The 12,093-nt window shown below is 41.2% G+C and overlaps 1 protein-coding gene across 12 annotated transcripts in view; it reads left to right on the plus strand.

Moving 5' to 3' along the window:
• Positions 1 to 12,093, plus strand: part of eps15l1a (epidermal growth factor receptor pathway substrate 15-like 1a) — a 375,872-nt gene that overhangs the window by 82,063 nt on the left and 281,716 nt on the right. For all 12 annotated transcript variants that reach the window (XR_005945120.1, XM_041204271.1, XM_041204267.1 and 9 more), the window contains one exon: positions 8,701 to 8,790. Coding sequence is in view for 11 of the 12 variants with exons in the window: in XM_041204271.1 (XP_041060205.1) it covers positions 8,701 to 8,790 (90 nt within the window). In the remaining variant the exon portion in view is untranslated. The remainder of the gene's footprint in view (positions 1 to 8,700; positions 8,791 to 12,093) is intronic.

Here is a 12,093-nt window from a genome sequence, read left to right on the forward strand (position 1 = left end):
AGGCAGAATCCAAACCACTACCTCTTAATATTATTGACATTGCCGTTGTCAGCTTTCTCACCATAAACACCCTGGGGTGACTATTGATGAAATTCATAACTGGACCAACCACATAAACACTATGGCAATTAGAGCAGGTTAGAGGCTGGCTATTCTATGGCAAGTAACTCATCCCCCGACTTCCCAAAGCCTTTTCACCAACTACAAGTCAGGAATGTGATGGAATACTCTCCACCTTGATCTATCTTTCTATCATGAGTGCAGTGTGCCTGCAGTGTGTACCATCTACAAGATGCACTGCAGCAACTGGTTAAGGTCCCCAAACCTGAGACCTCTAACATTGAGAAGAACAAGAGCAGCAGGCACATGGAAGCGCTATCACTTGCAAGATCTGTCCAAGTTGAAAACCTGGATTACATCTAGTCCACACATTTGTGAGCATTGGGATAGTAGGATACAATTTCACTGGATGTGTTCACCATTGCCAATGCCAGCATTTTTTGCCTATCCCTAATTGCCCTCGAAAAGATAGCGGTGAACCACCTTCGAGAACCACTGCAAACCTTGTGATGAAGGTACTCCCACAATGCTGCTAGACGAGGAGTTCTAGGATTTTGATACAGCAACATTGAAGGAATAGCAATATAATTCCATATAGGTTTGAGGTATCCATGTTGAACAGATTCCTCTTGCATCAGAACTGGTTCCAATGCCCCATGGATCTGAAGCCCTTCCTCCTACACTATTTCTCTCGCAAAATTGAACGTCCAGTGGGAGAAATAGTGTAGGAGGAAGGGCTTCAGATCCATGGGGCATTGGAACCAGTTCTGATGCAAGAGGAATCTGTTCAACATGGATACCTCATACCTATATGGAATTATATTGCTATTCCTTCAATGTTGCTGTATCAAAATCCTAGAACTCCTCGTCTAGCAGCATTGTGGGAGTACTTTCATCACAAGGTTTGCAGTGGTTCTCGAAAGTGGTTCACCGCTATCTTTTCGAGGGCAATTAGGGATAGGCAAAAACTGCTGGCATTGGCAATGATGAACACATCCAGTGAATGAAAAGTAAAGTATTCTGAACACAATTGAGATTTTCTACTGTTTTTACATGAGGTTATCTGCTTAACCTAATCTATATGAAAGGTAAAATTAACCATTAAAACCAATCTGCCTTTGCATTGCTTGCTTACTTGTTGGACTGGGAACACGTTGATCAAGAAAGTTCTCTTGTACATGTTTCAGGAATTCCTCCCTGCTTTCCCCTTAACAGTGTTACTGCCTTAGTTTATATTAGATTGATTGAAATCCCCTATTATCACTACTCTGTCGTTCTTGCATACTCCTATAATTTGCCTGTAAACTTGCTCCTCTGTGTCCTTCCCTGTATTTGGTGGCCTATAGTATACACCACGTAGTGCAACAACTCCTCTATTGTTCCTCAATTCTAACCAAATAGATTCAGTGTTTTGCCCCTCAACTATATCATCCCTAACCAGTGCGATAATAATTTATTTGATGAATACTACCACCCCACTTTCTTTATCTCCCTCCATACTATACCCAGCTACAAGGTATTTAGGAAAGATAAGCCTCCAGATCTCCTTTGAACTGGGCCTCTGTTATTGGCACCATGTTGTAATTCCATGTGGCCTGCTAGTGCCTGCAGCTCACCAATCTTATTAATCATGTTCTGTGCATTTATATGCATGCACTTTACTTTGAATGCCTCGCGTTTGCCTGCTGTCTGATCTCTCTTGAACTATTTACTCTAGTGCTATTTGTGCCTCCCAGTCCATTATGCACTTTCTCTAATGCTTCATCCTGCTGCCACCCCTCCTACCAAATTAGTTTAAATTTTCCTCCACAGTACTAGCTAACCTTCCCACAAGGATATTGATCCCAGCTCTGTTGAGGTATCCATGATGAACAGGTCTCTCTTGCATCAGAACTGGTCCCAATGCCCCTTGGATCTGAAGTCCCTCTTCCTACACTATTTCTCCAGCTAGATGTTCAACGGTTTTATCCTACTATCCCAATGCTCACAAATGTGGATTAAAAGTAATCCAGAGATGAGTACAATTGAGATCCTGCTTTTTAACTTCCTTCCTATCTCCTGAAACTCTGCCTGCAGCATCTCAAACCTATGCCTTCCTATTTCATTGGTTCTAACCTGGACCATGACTTCTGGCTGTTTGACTACAAACTCTATTTACCCTCCATTGGCAACTGAAAGAAGCTCAACCAGCCTGTTGGCACCCTTGGTATCATATTTAATCCAAGATGAACTTCCTTCCACATATTGGCGCCAACACTAAGGCTGTCTATCACCTTTGTGATATCCTTCAATTCTTCCCTGCTTCTGCTTAACTGCTGTTGAAACCCTTGACCATTCCTATGTTACCTCTAGATTTGACTGCTCCAATGCACTCCTGGCTGGCCGCCTATATTCTATACTCCATAAACTTAATGTCATCCAAAACTTTGCCCTTGTCCTAACTCACATCAAGTCCCATTTACGCATCATTTCTGTGACCATTGACATACATTGCTGCCTATCCCCCCACACTGTTAAGCAATGCCTCAATTTTTAAATTCTCATCCTTGTTTTCAAATGCTTTCATGGCCTTGCCCCTTCCTATCTCTGTAAACTCCTCTAGCCACAAAAACCTCCAGCCACAAATATCTGTATTCCACTAAATTGGGCTTCTTGAGCATCCTTGATGTAATTTCTCCACATTGGTGGCTGAGCCTAGCCTCCAGCTGCAAAGGCCCTAAACTCTGGAACTCTCTCCTGAAACCTCTCCATCTCTGTCTCTCTCTCTCCTTTTATAATGCTCCTTAAAACCTACTTGTTTGACCAAGATTATGATCTCTACCATAATTTTTTCTTATTGTCAAATTTTGCTTTATAACAGTCCTATGAAGTATCTTAGGACATTTTATTATCTTAAAGGTGTTATATAAATACAAATTGTTATTTCCACCTCTCTTCTTTCCCTCCCCTTCTCCCTCCCCACCAATCAAAATACTCTGCACCCTCTGTTACTCAAGGATCAGGTAGGTAACATCATGAAAGACTCGTCGCAGTTGTAGTAATGCCTGAGAATCCATCCCCTGATCATCAAATCCACTATGACCACTGTATTTCTGTACTTGGCTGTGTCACCCTGTGCAGCTATTTATCCTACACTACCATGACTATTATCTAGATGAGACATGTTGCAGAAACATTTGTGCTAAACAATTGGTATTGCTGAAAATTGGTTTGAGGGGGCCCCATTCTAGGTGAATTCTAGCACGACCTGCCTCTTCTTACCCTGTCAGAGGGCCACGCACTTACTATCCTCCTGACCTCGGGAATAAAAATGCAGAGTTACTGTGTAAAATCTAGAATTAAACTGATAGCCAGCACCAGATGTGGTCAGACATCATTTGAGGTTTTTGAAAAAGGTTGAAACAAAATATTTCACATTTGTGCTATTTATTTTCCTGTATTTGCATTTTCCTTAGTGTTGGGGCTTTTCACAACTGTGGTGTCATTTGTCACTTGTTGATTCATGCACAGCTCTTGATCATTGACGAGGCTATCTCTGATCACTTCCTCGTTTCTTTTTTCTGCCCCTGTCCCCTTGACCTGCATATCTGAAATAAAATGACCCTGCAATCCTAGCTCCCTCACCATATGCTGCAACTCCCTAGTTTCAGGCCTTTAATTTGCCATTGGGTCACAGTTGAACTGTTTTAACTTGCTTGGTTTTGCATTTGATATTTTTGCCCCACCAAGTGACTCATTATATCCAACATCTGGCATTCACTTCTTTTCTCTCTAGTTCTCCACTTCATAAACCTGCAGTTTTGAGTAAATCTGTTGCAAAATCATCCTGATTGTCCACTGCCAGACCTGGCTTGACATTTCTAACAGTACTCCGTCTTTGTCCATGACCAAACCATTCCCTGAGTATCACTGGATATTGACCTCTCTCCCTGATGGCTCCTCTTTCCTCTTCCCCAATTCCTTCATCCTTGCAAAATATGAGGAACCTTTACTCACTGTGTCAAAGATTGAGACTATCCGTACATTTTCTATCTTCTTTCTGCCCCTATTTTTAACCTTAGAAGTGGGGGCAGAGAACAAATTTCACTGTGCAGCTTCTTCCCAGCTCTCAACAGGCTATATATCCTGCTCCCTCAATAATCTCCTCACCCACCATCCGATAACTGGACTACTGATCTTTGTCTTGATGTTTGCCAGAATTCTAAATGGCTGACCATCTTTGACTCATCGCCAATGCAATGAATTCACAATCCTCATCTTATTTAAAAATGCTTCAATAGCCTCAATCCACCCTACATCATTGTCAGCAATGAGATGGGAAGTGTCTTCACTCAGAGGTTTGTGAACCATTGCAAAAATGATGGTTTGGTGCAGGGCGAAAATTGAACATTAAACTTAACCTCTCGACTCATTGCATCTGTAAATTCAATGAGGTTTCCATTGTATTCCACTACAAACTCTCCACGTTGAAAAGGTTTTGTGGACGTCACACCACGACCTTTCCCATCAATTATACTAACCTTCATTCCTTCTTCCTTCCAATTGCGAATCAAATCATCGATTTGTAGAAGCTATTTATAACGAAAATCACATAATGGCAGTGTGTGGGTGCAGGTATAGGAACAGGAGGCAGTTGACAGACAGCAGGTGCACAACAACCAGGAAAGCAAACTACAAATTTGAAACAAACATGCAAAGCTGCTAAAGAAAAGATGCAGACAACGGAAGGAGCCTCCTCATACCAGAATGCCTCCAAGCTCGCGATTCCTGTGCCCCAACTGCTCGAGAGATCAAGAATTGGCTTCTTCGGTCACTAATGATCATGCCAACTACCACAGAGACAAGCCTTTTCATGATCATTGCTTGTGAAGAATCTGCTATCGTCATCATCGGCTGTTCCTCAATTCAAGAATGGCCCCTCTTCGGGGTCATGAGTTTCTACCATGGGTTTGCATGTGACTGAACAGACCAATTCTCAACCTGCAGATCTTTGGGTACATTGGGTAGGATGTCCCACAAGGTAGTGGGATTGGGAGTGCAGCATTTGCTTCCTTTTCTTTTCCTCTCTGCTGCCCTCTGCCTTATCATTAAGACATTGTGACTCAAAGCAGGATGCAACTTGTTGGACTTGCCTCCATTCTGACCGATTGGTAGAAAGCTCCTTCCAGTCATTAATGACTTCGAGGAGAGCTTCAGAATACCTTTGAAGTATTTTCTTTGGCCATTTGAGAATTGAGAGAATAGGATCTGGAGGGGGAGACAGTTTTCGGCCATCCAGACACAGTGTCCAGTCCGTCGAAGTTGATTATACAGGAGTTTACCTGAATGCTTGTGGAGTTGTCTTCAAGAAGGACAGTAACGTTTGTTCCTGCTTATTCCAGAGAATGCAGAGGAGGCATTGCTGATGGGAATTTCTCTAGCACCCTTATGTGTCCCTGATACACAGACCAGGTCTCACTGCAGTAGAGGAGCGTGGTGACGACAGTTGCTCTGTTCACTAGGACTTTTGTTGATTTGTGGAGGTCTTTGCTGCGTTAGTTTGCAGAAGGCTGAGTTGGTGCAGCTGATCAATCTGGTGTTGTATCTCCTCATCAGTGGTGGCCTTTTGAGAGAGGTGGCTGCCGAAGAGTGGGAAGTGCTGAACATGTTTCAGAGTCCCTCCTTCAACATATATGGGCTGTGGAATATTTGGCTGACCAGCTGTGGGTTGAAATAAGTTTTATTTTGGCAACATTCAAGGACAGACTGTGTTTCTTTTAAGTAGAATTAAAGAGATCAAGAGTGCTTTACAAATCTCTTGCGGAGTGGATAATGACTCTGTCATTGCAAACTGTAGATTATGTGTATCTATGGTGGTCAGTTTCATTTTAGCACAGAGGCGATAGAGGTTCAAGAGTTTTCCATCTGGACGGTATTTAATACTGATCTTTAATGAGGTGAAGAGCCACTGTCAGTTAGATTGAAAATAGCCTTGCTTGACCTCAGTCCGGATTTTAAAGGACCAGCTTGATGTTTCTCTTCTCAAGGGTGACAATGCTATCCGTCAAAACTGGAAGGAATTTTTTGAACAACAACTCATGAGTAGGCAGGTAGTAATGTCACTGGACTAGTAATCAGAGGCCCAGGCTAATCCCCAGGGTGTTATGGGTTTAAATCCAACCATGGCAGCTGGTGGAGTTTATATTCAATTAATAAAATCTGGAATTGAAAGCTAGTCTCAGTAATGGTGACCATGAAAGCATCACTGATTGTTGTAAAAACCCATCTGGTTCACTAATGCCCTGTATGGGCATGATCTTTATTCCCTTCTCTGTAGGGAAAGAAATTTGCTGCCCTTGCCTAGTCGGGCCTACATGTGACTCCAGACTACAACAATGTGGTTGACTCTTAACTGCCTCTGAAATGATCTAGCAAGATGCTCAGTAATAGGGCAATTTGGGGATGGACAACAAATGCTGGCCTTGCCAGCAACACCCACATCCCATGAAAGAATATATTTTAAAAAAAGTGAATCCACAGTAGCAGTTGATACTCTGTGGTAGAATCCATTGGTGAATCACCATCAGTGGGTGAGCTGCAACAAGGAATCAAACAGATGAGAAACTACAAAGCCTGTGGCCCTGATGATATTCTAGTTGAGGCCTTCAAAGTTGGTGCATTAATCCTATGAATTTGGAGGAAAAAGAACCCCCCCCACCCACCCACCCACCCTGATTTCAGAATGCAGCAACTGTAACCATCTTCAAGAAGAGAGATAAATCATGGAAAATATCAAGGCATTTCCCTCTTGTCCATAGCAGGGAAAGTCCTGACATGCATTCTCCTGAATCACCCATTTCCTACAGCTGAGGCAATCCTCCTAGTGATACACTGTGGCTTTAGAACTTCCAACATGGCCTTTGTTGCCAGTCAAATCCAAGAATAACACCAGGCACTCTTTGCTGCATTCATCAACTGGATCAAAGCATTTGACTCAGCAAATTGTGAAGCTCTTTGGATTGTGCTCCAAAGATTTAGATATCCAAGAAACGTCATCACAATCCTGCAATTGCTTTATGGTGATATGACTGCAACTGCCTTGAGTGAGAGGTCTGAAACAGACACCTTCAAAATTCTGCCATCATCGTAGTAAAGTAATTATGCATGGACTTTATTCCTGTTATACTTGGCAGACAGGGTGAACCTTAATGAAATTGGTTAAAATAAAGTCTTGCTTATTACAATCCAACAAGTTTTGATGACTCTGTGATTTGGAGATATTTTGGACACTTCGTTTAAGGCTCCAATTAAGTGTTTTTAGCTCCAGAACATTGGGTTGCAGTTGGGCAGAACGGCATTGGTTTGGTTGGTTGGAGGTGACTGCAAAATGCTGTCAAATAATGCTAAACCAGATAAACCTGATACAGCAAAAATCATACAAGGTTAAGTCTCTTTCAAATCTCAGTTTGTTATAAACAGCTTAAAAAATAAATACCATTTTTATGGTGTCTTTCACCATCTCAGGGTGCTTCAAAGCATTTTGCAGCTAATGAAGTACTTTGAAATGTAATCAATGTTATACTATAGGAAATGTTGTAACCAATTTGTGCACAACAAAGTCATGCAATCAGGAATGAAATAAATGATCATTTGTTTTAAGTGTTGGTTAAAGGACAAATTTTGGCCAAGAGAGCAGGAGGATGTCCTGGTTCTCTTTAAATAGAACTGTGGGAAATTTTACATCCACTTGAGAGGGCAGACAGGGACTGAGTTTAACGTCTCATTCAAAATACAGCACCTCCAACAGTACAGTACAGCTTTCCCTCAATAGTACACTGAAGTGCCAGCCTAGATTATGTGCTCAAATCTTGAAAGTTTGTCCTGAATCATAGAAAATTTATGGCACAGAAAGAGGCCACCTGGTTCATCATGTCTCTGCTGGCCGAAAAACAAGCCAACCAGCCTAATCCCACTTTGCAGCATTTGATCAGTAGCCCTGCAGGTTATGGCACTTGAAGTGCATATCCAAACATATTTTCAATGGGATGAAGGTTTCTGCCTCTGCTCCCCTTTCAGGCAGTGAGTTCCAGAACCCCAAAACTCCCTGGGTGAAAATATTTTCCTCATCTCTCCTCTCACCTTTCTATCAATCGCTTTAAATCTATGTCCCCCTAGTCACTGAATTCTCTGCTAAAGTTAATAGGCTCTTCCCATCCACTCTATCTCAGCCCCTCACAATTTTGTACATCTCAATCAAATCTCCCCTCAGCCTCCTCTGTTCCAAGGAGAACAACCCTAGTCTATACAATCTTTCCAGATAGCTGCAATTTTCCAGTCCTGGCAACATCCTCATAAATCTCCTCTGTACTTTCTCGACATCCTTTCTGTGATAAGGTGACCAGAACTGCACACAGTAGTCAAGTTGTGACCTAAGAAATGTTTTATATAGTTCCAGCATAACCTTACTGCTCCTGTCCTGAACCCACTACCTTCTGATTTAAATGAGAATGCCGCTAATGAGCCAAGGGTGACACTTAAATTTATTTTACATCATATTAAATTTCGCATTTTGAATTTCAGTAAAAATTTGTACGGAAGATTTTACCTGAGTTTGTTCAGTGATTGACTGATGTATACTGAACGGGTGATTCTGTTTTATAGGTTGATCCAGCTCATACAGGAAAAGTTGGGCCCAATGAGGCAGCATTGTTCCTGAAGAAATCTGGCCTGTCTGATGTTATCCTAGGAAAGGTATGAAACAGCAATCCCTGCAAAAGAAGCTTACAAGACCATGAAAGCATCCTGTAGTGTAGGATACTGTGATGGAAATATTAAACAATGAAAGGCACGTTTAATTGCGGCAGAGTTATGTGGACAAGTTCTATGTGCTCTGTGGAAAGTGGTGTGTGCTGGGATTGCAAGTCATAGAATCAGGGTAATAGTATTGTACCCATTTTCAAGCACACATATTTGAGCTTATATCCAATCTTCATAAATTAATGCTGTGGATTTATTTAATAATGACCTGTTGCAAAACCCAGTGGAAGCTGGTTAATACTGCTGCAAATTCCACTGAGGCATGAACGTTTGATATTGCATTTCACTCCTTTCTACTGTTGGATATTGTGAGTTGTGAGCTGATTAAGGTAGATATGACTAAAATGGGAAACAAGAACAGCTACGGCTTGCTTTTATGTGTCATTAGTAAAATGGAGTGTAATTAGAGAAAAACTGACACTGAGGTACATAGTAGGAACATGACCAAAATCTTGGTCAAGCAAGTAGATTTTAAGGAGCAATTATTTTTAAATTATTTGTTCTTGAAATGTGGGTGTTGCTGGCAAGGCCAGCATTTATTGACCATCTTTAATAAGACCATAAGGCATAGGAGCAGAAGTGGGCCATTCGGCCCATTGAGTCTGCTCCGCCGTTCAATGAGATCATGGCTGATCTGATAATCCTCAACACATTACTGCCTTTTCCCCGTAACCCTTGATTCCCCTATTAATTAAAAATCTGTCTATCTCAGCCTTGAATGTACTTAATGACCCAGCCTCTACAGCTCTCTGCGATAAAGAATTCCACAGATTCACTACTGTCTGAAATTTCTCCTAATCTCTATCTTAAATGGGCGACCTCTGGTCCTAGACTCTCACACAAGGGGAAACAGCCTCTAAGCATCTACCAGGTCAAGCCCCCTAAGGATCTTATATGTTTCAGTAAGATCGCCTCTCATTCTTTTAAACTCCAATGAGTACAGGCCCAACCTACTCAACCTCTCTTCATAAAAAAAATCCCTCCATACCCTGGATCAACCTAGTGAACCTACTCTGGACTGCCTCCAATGCCAGTACATCTTTTCTTTGACAAAGGGACCAAAACTGTTCGCAGTATTCTAGGTGTGGCCTAAGCATTGCCTCGTATAGTTTTAGCAAAACTTCCTTAATTTTATACTCCATTCCCTTTGAAATAAAGGTCAGGATTCCATTTGCCTTCCCTATTACCTGCTGAATTTGTATGCAACTTTTTGTGATTCATGCACGAGGACTTCCAAATCCCCTCTGTGCTGCAGCTTTCTACAGTCTTTCTCCATTTAAATAATATTCAGCTCCTCTATTCTTCCTGCCAAAGTGCATTACCTCACAGTTTTCCACATTATATTCCATCTGCCAAGTTTTTGCTTGCTCGCTTAAACTGTTTATATCCCTCTGTAGACTCTTTGTGTCATCCTCACCACTTGTCTTCCCATTTTTGTGTCATTTGCAAACTTAGCAATAATACATTCACTTCCCTCATCCAAGTCATTAATATATATTGTAAATAATTGTGGCCCCAGCACTGATCCCTGTGGCACTCCACTAGTAACAGGTTGCCATCCTGAAGATGCCCCCCTTATCCCAGCTCTCTGTCTTCCATTAGTTAGCCAATCCTCTATCCATGCTAATATACTACTCCCGACACGATGGGCTCTTATCTTATTAAGTAGCTTTATGAGCGGTACCTTATCGAACATTTTTTTGGAAATCCAAATATATTACATCTACTGGTTGCCTTTTATCTATCTTGCTTGTTACTCCCTCAAAGAATTCTAATAAATTTGCCGGGTATGATTTCCCCATCATGAAGCCATGCTTGATTATATTATGCATTTCTAAATGCTCTGCTATTACCTCCTTTATAATAGACTCTGACATTTTCCCAATGACAGATGTTAAGCCAACTGGCCTATAGTTACCTATTTTTTGTCTGTCTCCCCTTTTGAATAAGGTTGTTACATTAGTAGTTTTCCAATCCTCATGGACATTTCCAGAATCTAAGGATTTTTGGAATATTACTACCAGTGCATCCACTATATGAGTAGTTACTTCCTTTAATATCCTAGCATGCAACCCATCAGTCCAGATGACTTATCGGCCTTTAGCTCCATTAGTTTCCCTGGCACTTTTTCTCTAGTGGTAGTAATTGTGTTCATTTCTTCCCCCTCTTTTGCCCCTTGATTATTTAGTATTTTTGGAATGCTATTAATGTCTTCTACCGTAAAGACTGATGCCAACTCCTCAACTCCTCAGCCATTTCCGGTTCCCCATTATTATTTCCCCAGCCTCATTCTCTAAGGCACCGATGTTCACTTTATATATTTAAAGAAGCTCTTACTGTTCATTTTTATATAACTTGCTAGTTTACCCTCAAAGTTTATTTTCTCCCTCTGTTATTATTTTGGTCATCTTTCATTGGCTTTTAAAACTTCCCCAATCCCCTGGGTCACCACTAATTTTTGCTACATTGTATGATTTATCTTTCAATTTGATACTATCCTTAACTTCCTTGGTCAACCATGGTTGGTTTATCCCCTCTTTAGAAACCTTCTTTCTCACTGGGATATATCTTTGTTGTGAGTCATGAACTATTTTCTTAAACATCTGCCTTTGTTTATCAACCGTCTTTTCTGCTAAACTCTTTTCCTAGTCCACTCCAGCCAACTCTGCCCTCATTCCTTTGTAATTACCCTTATTTAAGTTTAACACAGTTGTTTCCGACCCAAGATTCTCACCCTCAAACTGAATGCTAAACTCTACCATGTTATGGACACTGTTTCCTAGGGGATCTTTTAACTTGAGATAATTTATTAAACCTGCCTCATTACACATTACCAGATCCAAAATAGCCTGATGCCTGTTTGGATCCACAACATATTGCTCTGGGATATAGTTCTGAATATACTTCATGAATTCTTGCTCGTGGCTATCTCTGCCAACTTAATTTTCCCAATCTACATGAAGATTAAAACCACCCATGATTAATGTACTGTCTTTTTTACATGCCCTCATTATCTCCTGAGTTATTCTCTGTCTTGCAGTATAGCAATTGTTAAGGGGCCTATAGACTACTCCCACCAGTGTCTTCTACCCCTTGTTATTTCTTACCTCCATCCATATGGATTCTACACCTTCTGATCCAAGATGGTTTCTTCCATTTGTACTTATTCCATCTTGTACTGACAAAGCTACTCCACTACCCTTTCCTTCCTGTCTGTCTTTCGAAAAGTCACATACC

Source organism: Carcharodon carcharias, chromosome 14 (assembly GCF_017639515.1).
Source record: "Carcharodon carcharias isolate sCarCar2 chromosome 14, sCarCar2.pri, whole genome shotgun sequence".
In the NCBI taxonomy this organism is placed as follows: domain Eukaryota; kingdom Metazoa; phylum Chordata; class Chondrichthyes; order Lamniformes; family Lamnidae; genus Carcharodon; species Carcharodon carcharias.